Raw genomic sequence first — 13,637 nt, 5'->3', positions numbered from 1 at the left:
AAATAACCAATTGATAATATCGCGCATATTTAAATCCCTGACGGACTGCTTATGTCCTTTCAAAAGTATCATTCTCCACCTGTGCTGCATTCAGTTTTCAATTTATATTTTTTTCTTCAGTTTCTTTTATCTGAAATGTCAGTCAGTTTCAACGACGAATTATCTCAACATTCTTTGTACTTTATAGATTTCAAACAAAACCGTTGGTTTGTTTTGTAAAAATTCTCAAAGTAATAATATAAAACAATCTGTATTTAACTAAATTTCTCAAATGTTAATAATAATTTTGATTGATTAGAAGTGTCGATCGTATTAAAAAGTTGAATTTAAGGTTTAGATGTCACGTACATATAGTTCTTTTTTGTCAAAATATGTAAATAAACTCATCATATATACCAGGGGCCTGTTTATTGAAAATGTCCTAAGATCGGTCCTAAGAATTTCTTAGGACAGAAGTTAGGATAAAGTTAGGACCGACTTACGACACGTCTCAGCATTCACATCGAAGCTATCTTTGGATCATCTCAGATAGGATGTCCTAACCGCTGTCCTAAGTATTGGCGTAAAAGAAATTAGCAAATTGAAAATTATAATTTAAAATATTTTATCAAATTTAACCAATAACTATGGTTTAAAAAAATAAGATATATGATTATTTAATAATTATTAGTTTAAAATAAAAGGTAATAAATAGTTTTCATATTAGAATTGTACATTTTAACTCTATGAAACAAAACATATGACAAACAATGTAAGATGAAATTTGAAAAAAGCAGGACAGGAGTTTGAAATAAAAAAAACCAGGATGAGCAACTTTGCCAAAAAAATCGGTGGATGACAATTTATGTAAACATTGTCAGAATAAACTAATAATGAAGAAAGCATGGCAATTTTTTTTATTCTAGCACCCACCAGACTCGGCCATAAAAATGGAATAGAACCTTTACATGCCTTATTTGTCTATAAAAAAACATATTTTATATATATCCTAAAGTAAGGACTATCCTAAGACCATCTTAAGACACCTAAATTGGTATGCTAAAGTTAGGACAATTCCTAGGATTTTCCTAAGTTCCGACATGTTTGATAAACCCACTTCGGACTAAGATTTGTCATAAGTTGGTCGTAGGACACGTCCTTATCCAAAGAAAGCTTCGATAAACACGCCCCAGGAATAAAATTTTACACTTACGCCAGACGCGCGTTTCGTCTAAAAAAGACTCATCAGTGACGCTCAAATCAAAAAATGTATAAGACATTTGTTTTGTTTTAAATAACATTAATGATAACAAACTCACCTTAAACATTAAATGAAGTAATTGTAAGTCTTAAGTACAAGTAATGGCACTTAATGTTTTGATTGTTTAATCTTAAAGTTTCATGTTGTAGATGTTTTTGTTGTATATTTAATTATACTTAATAAACATATATTTAAACCAAAAGAGGATTTCTGCAACAATAATAAGAGTGATGCTCAGAAAAAGACACTCGGTCTACCTTAACACTCTCTTCAATAATTTTATGTTCGGTAAAAGTTCTTATAAATATTGAAATTTGTCAGCATTGAAAGAAGGAGTTATTGAAATGCTAGGTATCCAAGGCTCCGTGTTGAAGTCCGTACTTTGACCTATAATGGGTTTTCATTTACAAATTGTGACTTGGATGGAGAGTTGTCTCATTGGCACTTGTACCACATCTTCTTATATTTTAATAGATAATTTAATACTAATATAAGGTGATTTTGTTCTTTCCTCACTTTCTGTTTAACATTAAGACAACTATCATCTAGAGTTTAAATGACATTATATATAAGTAATTATGGTTCTGTATACGAGCTTCAACAATGAGAAAAACTCATACCATATAGTCAGCTATAAAAGGTCCATACATAAAAATTGTATAACAATTTAAACAAGAAATAAGTGGTCTAATTAGAACTATTCATTATACAAAAATACAATTGTGACAAACATGAACCAAATTCAACAATTTGATTGGCTCCTGACTGTAGAAAGGCAAATAAAGGAACATGTTCGTGAATGCTAAATCCTGACATTGGATACTGATGCATGTCATAGCTATCGGATTTCCCCTTCTTTCTGTTATTCATGGATAGTAAGTATGTTTTAAACATCGATCTGATCTATTAAATTTGTCTTTTGCATGACTTTTATTATGGAAAAAACGTGTTCTCTCTTCGACAAAGTCAAAGACTCTAGCGTTAAAACTACACCAACCAACCAATCTATCAATCAATCAAGTATTTATGACTGTAATAAATATGTTCATACTTAAAAATTGTATAGCTCCGAATACTTCATTTTCCTGTTTTCAATTACTTGATGTTTTCTTTTTAGTGGTCCCAGTTTTCCCAACCATCATATATGCAGTCCTTAGAGCCATATCAACAGTAGACAATACAGTGTAAGTCAAAGTTTGTTTTCGTTTTACACACAACAACTGCATTTGAACAAACTAAGGATGCCGAATGTCAACTGGTTTCAACAAATTTACTCGTAACCCTTTTGTTATTGTCTGTAACTACATTTAATTTGATAGCTTTTTTATTATCTCCATAATTTTCTTTATGCTATAATGCTGATTTTTGGAAAGGCGTATTTAGGAACACAGAATATACAATTTTTTTTCTCTCAAAAGTACACAAATAAACATTTCATTTTAGAAATAGGCAAACATGTCAATATTGTGGATGAAAAAAAGGGATAATTTAAAAACGTCATCTTTTCCCTGATATAAAGAAGAATCCTGTGGGAAATTCCCTCATACACAATATAAAACAGAAAATAAACTCTCATGTTCAGAACAATTCAGATGAATCGATTATTGCATGTTCTATTCTTACGACTTCATTACTATTTCTTTTGTCTATATATCAAATTGAAATCATTTTACGCTGTTATTTATATCTCTTAAAAGTCTTCTGTAACGCTAACGATACTGAAGATAATTGGAAATGTTCTGAGTTAATAATTGCCATTATATTCTACAATATGTGATTCCTGTTTACTCCTCAATTGATAATTGAAAAACAAAAAATCTAAATTCAATAAATAATGATCCACAATTAAAACGGAAACCGTTATCATAACTCGAAGAAGCAGATACGCTTATTAAAATGAAATATTATATTCTATCACGACAGTCTGTTAAGTATTAAATCATAAGTAAGCTGCTGAGGAAATTGATAAGACCTGATCAGATGATTATTTATGATTTGTTGCATATTTGTGCATCACACATTCTGAAAAAAACATCATCTTTGAAAACAGCTTTAGGTATTTTAATGAATTTGATAAAAAAAACCAAGCACATAAAAAGATATGTTAGCAAAACAAAAACAAGATGGTGACACCAAACAAAGAAAATAAAACCATCCGATAATTGTCGTATTTGAAGTTTGTATATACACATTGAGCGTATGCTTGATTGGACTATGCTTGACATGGATTAATTAAAACAAAGTAAAATAGACGCCATAACTAGTCTTCGAGAGTATCATCAGCTCAGTATTCCATTCTTCGATCCTTATATGTTTAATGACAAACCGTTTATTATTTTGAAATTATCAAAACACTAAGGTTTAATTCCCTCAGGCAAAGTTGACCAGGTATATACTATTATTTGAGTTTTTGTTGTTATCATAAATTTTTTCAATTGTTTCGTTTATCATACATTCTTGGCTTTCAAATATTGGGCACTCTAACAAATGTAAATCCATAAAGGTAATTGCCCCCTTTATAAATGCTTTTTTAATTTGTCTTTCCATATGGTTTAATGTAAGCATCACTGATAAATCTCTTGATAACGAAACGTGCGTCTTGCGCTACCAAATTGTAAACCAAGTTTATCTAATGAATTTCTACAACCACTGCGTCGATTAAACTGCTGGTGGTTTTGTCCACGGATATTACAACATTTGTAATTATCAAATTGTTCTTGAAATTTTGTTTCCAATACTACCGGTATTTAAACGAGATACCAGTATTAAAATTTTGACTTGAAATGATTATTCTTATCTTAATAGATTTAACAATAAAATAATCAAAAATATTTTTTAGACATTTTGCTGTCTTATCCTCTACTATAAATTCAGTACTGTTTAGAGAACTATCTTGCAGTGAATTGAGATCTAGTCAGTCTGTGTTCATACATCAATCATCATTATTGAAATTATTTGCAACAAAACATCTCCGTGTGGATTTTTAAATCCCTATCCACGAAGTTAAAAGTTGATTTCATGCTAAATTTATTGCATATTATCCTTTAAAAGTTATATAATAATTATATTATCGCTGTAAATAGGAAAAAAATACTCACATTTAATAAAAAAAAAGAATATGTTGTAGTTGTTGGATGAATGAAAGTAGTCTTCAATGGATTATGTATGGACCAATAGTTATTTCTCTGGCTGTAAGTACTTAACATGAACACATAACTAAAAACATTGTTTTCATTAATATAGCCAGTCAAGGTCGTTATAAACTTCCATTTGTTGTTTTCATTTATAAGACAAGTAATAACATTGGCGTAGACACGAACTGCAGTGGTAATTTATTATTAATTATTCTATTTTCAATGGTAATGTGGATAAAATTTTCCTATTTGTTTTCTAGGATATAGATAGAATCACCAATTTTTGTGTTAAATAAACATATACTATATAAGAGCGTGCACTTATTCCAATATTCAGACGTAGGAAAAAAAACCAATTCTAGGAACATGCATGATCCTTCGGTCTCAATAAAATTATTTTGCCACTCTCCCACGAAATAGGATAAATAAGAAAAGGACACCATTTTGTTCCTTGGTTTTTCAGAGACTATAACTATCATAATTACATGTGGTATGAAATATTCTTAATTGCCAATTTGGAAATTAAGGCAAACGAGTCAGCTTTTTGAATAGATGTCAAATACAGGTGACGATTACACGTGTACATAGTGTATTGTAAGAATCTTATATATTTTTTGTATTTACATACATTTTATTTTTGTAGGTTAATATCATATTTCTTATCAATATTGTTCGATTACTGATGACAAAATTAAAAGATCTACCAGAAGCAGCGCAAAATAAGTAAGTAAATAATAACATGGATGCAATATAATATTTGACTTTGGAACTTCAATAGGCAGTAATCGAAACGTTCAAATATTTATTCTTTTTAAATCGTTTCATATAAGTAAATAAAATTCATCCTTCATTCGACGTATTAAAATATATGTTTCTATATTTATTTAAAGTATAAATATAGAGGAATATAATCATAAATATAAAATAAAGAAAAGAACTCATTTAAATTCGCACTACATTCATTATATTTCCGTTGAAGGATTGTTTCTTTTTACAAACTAAACATTTACATACACATTCATTGTAAGATTAAGATACTTCAAATGTAAGCATACCATTGTAAATGTTCACCTATATGATACCTATTTTTATCTAGGAAAGCAGCCAGAGCCACGTTAGTTCTGATTCCATTATTAGGATTTCAATACTTACTTTTGCCGATGAGACCTGAGCATGGATCACCCTTTGAAGATGTCTATAGTTACTGTTCTGCTATTTTAACGTCATGCCAGGTTAGAATTATCTTAAGAATACTATAGGATTAAACACATTTTTTCTAGAAGTTATTGATGTGTAAACCGGGGCGATTAACTCACAAACTGAATAAAAGTCCTTCGGTTTGTGAGTACGAGCCCCGGTTTACACATCAATAACCTCTAGAAAAAATGTGTTTAATCCTTATAATTCTTCAGCCAAACATTTGTGATATTTAATAAATATTTTGTTGTTGATGGCTACTATATATATTTACCATCAAAAACACAATGGCAAGTCGTAACTAAGGAGTACGCCGCCATCTTGACCTTCTAAAAACCATAAATGTCCGATAAATACAACGGAATCTTAAATGAAATAGCACCTACCTCAAAAACTTCATTTTAATTAAATGTTATCCGAATTTGTAGCGTACACGTAACGAAATAATCTTTCCCTTGAAAATTTCCATTCGTATGACGTCGTGTTTTGCCATGACGTAAATTCGCCAAATTCTTTATGAAATTTCGCGGAATTTTATTAAATTTATTTTTGGACATTTTTGAAGCTTTAGTGCTTTACATTTATTTCTTTGTTTTTGTTATATATGCACTAGAATAGTCACAACTGCTATGCAATTGTTTTTAAATCTCAATTTGCTGAAAATCCCGGGATCACTGCAAGCTTGTGTATCGCGCATGAATAGATTACAAAAGTAGTTTCGTAAACATGGTTTATCGAAGTGTAAACTTAGAGAAAAATTCTAATTGACCAATCCAATTCAAGTATTCATAGATATGCAAATCATATAAGAATTATATGAAAATAATTAAGAGAAATGTATACAAACATAAAACCAATATGACACTTTAATGCTTATTTTTAAAGCATATATGGGAAGCTATCTATTAAACTTTAGCAAAGATACAAGGCGTCCAATTTGTAACGCCAGACGCTCGTTTCGTCTGCGGAGGACTCACTATAGCCGTTCGAATATAAAAGTTACCAAAAGAGTATAAACATGTAGCTATTGATGACGAGTCTAATTTTGTATACTTCTTGGCGCATCTTGGGTTTGTTGTCGTTTGGAAGCTGATTCATAAAAGTATACCTTGTATGGCTTTTAACATTTCCGTACAAGCAGGAGGTTTGTTAAAAAGGAGGATGGCTAAAGTTGACAGTAGATACACTCAACGATTGTCATCACGAATTGGTTGACTTGATACGATTTGTCGGTGTATCAACTAACTAGTCACAGGTTTTCGCTGTATTAGATCCTTAGATACCAAAATAGTCGTATGTTTGTAATTTTATCAATTGTTTTATAATTCCCGATTCTGACATTTTGACTTAGTGTGAATTATTCGCAAGGCAGGTGAGCCATTCATACCGGAGTCGCTTATTTTGTGGACGCACCAAGTCTGGCTACCTTTGTATTCCCTCAGTTTGTTTATAGTTTACCATGACTTGTCTCTTCCTAATCGATTTGAACATCGGTTTGTACTACTGTAAGAATTAAATGTTTATACTTTCTTGTTTTGCCAGTACGGCAATCTAGTTTAGGAAATCTAAGGATTTTCATGTCCCAGGAATAGATTACCTTAGCCGTATTTGGCAAAACTTTTTGAAATTTTGGATCATCAATGCTCTTCAACTTTGTACTTGTTTGGCTTTATAACTATTTTGATATGAGCGTCACTGATAAGTCTTATATAGACAGAACACGCGTCTGGCGTACTAAATTATAATCCTGGTACTTTTGATTAGGATCGAATTTTTATGAAATAATGCTATCAGTTTTGCATCAAGATAGAAGGGTGAAAATATAAAGCATAGAAGCACGGTACCGTGTATGGTGTTTTTTCATTATCATCATTAGCATCTCATTTTCAGTTTTCAAAAACTATTCCCCCGCATAATGGACTTTCAGTCTTTTACAATTAATTTTAATGTTATTTTATAGTCAATATGGGTAAATGTAAACGTTTTGATATCAAACTGGCTGACAAAATGTTTGTCTCATTCAAAAAACTATTTCCTTTAGTTGTAAATCAACACGAACATATTACTAGTTATTTAATATAAAACGAGCTTTAGAAGAAAAAAAAACGGTGCTTACCTTAAATTTATTCTGTTTTGTAGCGTATTTAAATAAGCATATATTTAAATTTTATCAAATAAGCATATAAATAAGGCCGTTTGTTTTCTCGTTTGAATTGTTTTACATTGTCTTATCGGGGCCTATCATAGCTGACTATGCGGTATGGGCTTTGCTCATTATTGAAGGCCGTACGGTGACCTATAGTTGTTAATGTCTGTGTCATTTTGGTCTTTTGTGGATAGTTGTCTCATTGGCAATCATACCACATCTTCTTTTTTATATATAGCCTGTATCCTATAATTGGTCATTGGCATCTAAGTATCTTCCTGCATGCTGTCATGATCCATATGTTTATTTCTGCCGAAACACATGTGCTCTCTGTTAACTTTGGTGGCGTTTGCATTTTACATTGTTTAATTTCCAGTGTAGTGTTTGGGAGATTTTGTTTAGCCTTTTATGGGTCAATCATTTACCGGACGTTATTCTTGTAATTATGAATGTGTATTGCCCCATTACATATCTTCTTAAATTGTACATCATTGTGGCAATCGTTTCCATCATTTAAAATACATTGTACTAAGGTATATATTTACACTCTTAAAATATTATTTTTTAGGGGGCCTTTGTTTCCATAATATATTGCTTCTGCAATGGTGAGGTATGTATAAGGTTTTTCATATCTGCCGATTTAAGGTATTAGAAGTACATTGATAACAATTTGGTCAGTTGTCTAAGCAAAACGTTTGCACCAAAATATGCCTCTATCAGAATATACATTTTGGTAAGGAACGTCGACCCTTTGCATTTTTCGAGTAAATACTAGTACTCAAATATAATCAAACAGTCATGATCTTCATCGTTAAAATAATCTTTCCATTATGCCACCTAATTGTGCTCAATCGTTAAAATGGAAGCGGGCGTAATGGTGACACGTTGTCAATTAAATTCTTGAAAACCGACAGATATATCCGCATAACATCATTAAGATTCTTACATAACAATTGCATTTCAAACACAAATGTATTTACTAGCTTTAAAACATCATTTGATGTACTTTAAAGCCTTTTATCAACTTACATATATTTCTGGTGGACCTCAAGATGTTATTTTCGAAAGGTTAAAAACAGTAATAACATTTTAATTAGATACTTTTTAATGACATACTAAAAATGCGGAAGTTGAAGACTAGCTACTTTAGATAAAAACCACAAAAACGAAATGCTTTTAAGTTAAACGTAAAACAGATCCACAAGTAAAGGGCTCCTAGAAGAAAAAAATGTTTTTCAAATAAATGCAACTTTGTACAATGGTGTTCAAAAATCATAAATCCATTGAGAGAAAACAAATGCGGGTTACATACTAAAACCGAGGAAACGCATCAACTATAAACGAACAGTAAAGGAACAACAGGCAGTGAATATACAAACAAACGCCACTATACATAGAAACGAACTAGTTGATAGCAACTTCCATATTCCTGACTTTGTACAGGACGAAAGAAGAAAAATGGTAGATTGAACCTGTTCTAATGGATTGCTAAATCTGCCGCTTTATGACAATGTTAAAATTTTTCGTTGAAATGACAACACAACGTGATAGAAATACAGCACACACACACCCAATAACATTCATCACAGCAAAACGCATAAACAAATAATACAATAATCGTCACTTTAAGCAAACTGCAGAACAACGACGAACATATTCTATCAATGACAAACACCACAGAATATAAAAACAGTGACGCGCTTACGTAACTAACATGCAAACTCGAACTTTATACAATTATTTTCACTATATTCGTCGAAAGAATGTTCATGACAATGATGTTATGGAAAGGCAATTTTATAGTTATTTGGAGTACAACGATAAGACATAACAGATTATTCAACGCAAACTATAACAAAAACATAAAAAATGAATAAATGAATGTTGGATGCGCAAAATACCGAGACATTCGGTAATAATCAAACACAACCCTGATATCTATGATGAGTTTCTGCTTTTATGACCCATTACTTGACCAATATATTAATTTCTTAGTACTGTTCATTTTTAATGTTATTATATCAACACGTAGAATAAATATATGAAAATCATGTATAATCTGAAGCGAGATTCTGTATTAATTAATTTTGCGTTATACGTTTTCAAAACAAAACAGTCAACCTGATAAACTGGTGTACCTGACCTTATTTATTCGATTATACTATTGCTTATTTCTAGGATATTGACACCCACACAAAAATGTTACAGGTAAAAAAATGACCTTGTGCTTAAAAAAGTTCAATCATTGATCTTTCGGCGGAATTTGTGCTTATGCAATAAAAGATCCTCATGTATATGAACAAATCGTCCTCGACTGTTTTCTGTTTTTTAATGTAAATGTTTACAAATACCTCGAAGCTCCTTGCTGTAATTTGGTATAAAAATATTTAAAAAAAAAATATATAAGGTGCTTAATATTTTGTTTTATAACTTGATGCGTTTGTAATTTATTAATTTTTTAGTAACAAGGGATGATATTTTAAGAAATTTAAAGTAAACAATGTAGACTATCAAATGCAAATTAAAGACAAGATCGAATAAACTTTAAAAACGAAAAACAATTGCCTGGAAGTTGGAATTAAAATGTGACCAAATAAACCTTCATTATTTACATATCATAAGAATGGAAAAAACATAATGTCAAGCTACCTGAATGTTGATACATTAAGAACGTTATGCCTTCAATTAAGATTCATTATATACATTTATTTGAAATTATTTGTAATTAAAGGTTAATGATTAATGAAATGATTAAGGTTAATGAAATTGTATTGTTGCTTGTCCGCATTTCTAAAGACGTAATTGTTGTTTTTCTTTATTTAAAACAGGTAGTTTCGCTGTTGAGTCGAAAATGGAAACAATACAGACTTATGCATTGCACTGGAAGTGCAGAACAAAGATTTCCGTCGATGAAATCCAATGATACAGAACAAATGTGCTTGGAATCAGTGGTACGTAATTCATATTGACGCGAAGAACGCACTAATATTTGGTATGATAATAATGATTAAGTGGTCCTGAACTTTGAGCTGATGCTCAATATCTATTGACAATTCAAATGGATTGATCTAGTATTTAGGCATTTTCGATATCAAAGAAGAGGCAACAGATATTAACCGGAGGAAACACCTTGATCTATTATATAAGGAGACCCAGATAAACCTGATGTAATCACAAAAACTATCAAACAAGAGGCGACAGATATTAACCGGATTAAACAAATTGATCTATTATATAATGAGACCAAAGATAAACCTGATGTAATCATAAAAACTATCAAACAAGAGGCGACAGATATTAACCGGATTAAACAAATTGATCTACTAAAATAGTATTATATAATGAGACCCAAGATAAACCTGATGTAACCACAAAAACAATCAAACAAGAGGCGACAGATATTAAGCGGAGTAAACACATTGATCTATTATATAATGAGACCCAAGATAAACCTGATGTAACCACAAAAACTATCAAACAAGAGGCGACAGATATTAACCGCAGTAAACACATTGATCTATTATATAATGAGACCCAAGATAAACCTGATGTAATCACAAAAACCCAGACAGGGTCAGACAGGGTGTGACGTAGGGATATGCGTCTCCTGCTACGCACGCATTATCCTCTATGCGAACCAAGACTCGGTGAAATATGAGACGTGAGATGTTTAGTCGGCATTTTTTCATTCATGGGGAATCGGACTAAATCGGTTATATTTCAGATCGGACGACTATTCTGGTGTCTTTTTCATTGATCAGTAGTATTTACACATAAACGGATATAACTTTAGATTAAGGATAAATATATGATTCACAAAAACATTTGGAACGATAAAGTTTATCATACAGAATCATGTTTTTGAGATATATTTTTCAGATGATATATTGGCTACATGAAATTAAAGTTCAAGCAAGATGGATGTAAACATATAAAGTACAAACACTCAAAAACGAAGCTTTTAAAATATTAATTCATTATATCTAATTTGACATAAGCATTTGTTTGACCGAAAATTATAGCATTTTTTATTTTAATTTTGGATAAATTGTATTTGTGGAATCTGTTGATTGCATCTCCTTTTAACAAATCCCAATGTATCACTAAATGTTGGATACAGGAAGCATCAAGTCTTATAATCAAACTAAATGCACGAGAGGACCATCATGTAATTAAATGTTATTATATAATAATTTTGCCATTCAACAGAATAATAAGTCAAGCTAGCAGTTCGTGGATAGTACGTTATAACCTTATGAATAAAAATGGGTTGTGCTTACGAAAATTATTTGTTTACGTTTTTAAATCATTATGAACACTACATTACCAATTTGATTGTATAAGTTAACATAATCTTCTATCTTTTCAGAGAGAAGAAAGTCCTGAATTGATGGCGCTCACCGAGGCAAATCAGTAGAAACTGATCAGATGGTATTTTCTTTGCAACGGTATTAAATTCTGTGGTTTTTTTTGGACAGTTCCTCGGCAGACGACATGTTTCTTTGGTCACTCAAATTAGTAATGAGTTCTTAGATTCTTCTGAAATGATATAATTTACATTTACAGGTTATATAAGAAGGAATGTATCTGGGAATTGCAGAAGCTGTATTTCTATTTAAGTTACCTGATATCAGTTTTTGCCTTTGTCGTATTTCCTTAATTCACTAAAATTCCAACGTTCACCACCTGATAATCACTGGCTTAATATCATCTAATTTTTATGAATTGAACACTACTAATGAGTCTTATGTAGACGAAACAAGCGTATCAAATTATATTGACAAGTTTTTATATACGTGTTCGGCGTTTTTCTTAACTGGTGTGCAGGATAACTAGCAGAGAAATTGTTATAAAAACTTCTGCTAAAAACTAACGTCAATTTCATTGGTTTGTTTTATTTAGAATTGACAAGAAGGATACCGTCTAGGTTACGTCAATGCAATCATAAATAGATGTTACATGGTGAATAAAAGACTTACGTTATTATTTTTGTCGTTTACTTTAGAATATATCGCCTTACACATGAACATTTGAAAGTTGTTCACTACGAAATATTGTCAAATACTTTACTGACGTCATGTGCTTTATATTTTAATTTTTAAAAAAATATTGTAGGAGGATGTGGGTAAAATTGCTTGGAGCAACATAGATTGATACAGTTCGAAACAACTGAAGCATAGAACAATATTTTCATTGTGTATGAACAATGTTATCTTCGTGGATACACATGTTCTTACCATTACCGTTTGGAATAAACGATTTACACTGAAAAATAAAACAATTATTTGCATAATATTGAAAACAACTTACTGTAGCAAATCAAGTTGGATGTAAAAAAACAAAGTGTGTCAAAGTTTATATGTGCTGCTGACTAATTAATGATATTCCATCAAATTCAAGCAATTTTACATTTCCGTTTTGGGTTCAGCTCATGCAAGTTTAATTAAAATTGTTAAACACTTTGAAATACCGAAATAGTTCAGGACTTTTATTAGATGTTATTTTAAAATTATCCTGACTCATGATGACCGTGTGTACCTCGATTTCATAAAATTTGCTATGGATATAAACATGAAAATGAACACATGGATATGGGCATAATATAATTGGTACCTTGGACTTGCAATTATAATGAAGGCAGTCGTGCAAACGACATAGCACAATAATTGTTTATCACAAACAACATGCAACGATGAATACTAGAATAAAGTATCATGAAAAATTTATCATTGATACAAAGATTTGATAACAATGAAAATTATTTCCTGAAATATCGTTCAATTCTTAAAACCTTTGGACTATCAAGACTAATCAACATGACGTGGTAAATAGAGCTTCATAAAATGTACAGCCAATGAAAAAAAAACCAGAAAATATAATTACTAACAGTTATATCTTGCACTACTATATTTCTGCCTTT

The 13,637-nt window shown here is 30.8% G+C and overlaps 1 protein-coding gene across 1 annotated transcript in view; it reads left to right on the top strand.

Moving 5' to 3' along the window:
• The window catches only part of LOC139513402 (calcitonin receptor-like), a 35,946-nt gene extending 23,245 nt beyond the window's left edge, over window positions 1-12,701 (top strand). The window contains exons 7-13 of the mRNA XM_071301828.1: window positions 2,358-2,424; window positions 4,368-4,431; window positions 5,018-5,097; window positions 5,471-5,606; window positions 8,286-8,327; window positions 10,546-10,668; window positions 12,087-12,701. Of these exons, the coding sequence (XP_071157929.1) occupies window positions 2,358-2,424; window positions 4,368-4,431; window positions 5,018-5,097; window positions 5,471-5,606; window positions 8,286-8,327; window positions 10,546-10,668; window positions 12,087-12,134 (560 nt within the window). The 3' untranslated portion in view covers window positions 12,135-12,701. The remainder of the gene's footprint in view (window positions 1-2,357; window positions 2,425-4,367; window positions 4,432-5,017; window positions 5,098-5,470; window positions 5,607-8,285; window positions 8,328-10,545; window positions 10,669-12,086) is intronic.
• Window positions 12,702-13,637: the final 936 nt, after the last annotated feature.

This window comes from Mytilus edulis, chromosome 2, assembly GCF_963676685.1.
Source record: "Mytilus edulis chromosome 2, xbMytEdul2.2, whole genome shotgun sequence".
Lineage (NCBI taxonomy): Eukaryota > Metazoa > Mollusca > Bivalvia > Mytilida > Mytilidae > Mytilus > Mytilus edulis.
The sequence above is the reverse complement of the archived record's forward strand: the minus strand, read 5'-3'. Positions and strand labels throughout refer to the sequence as shown.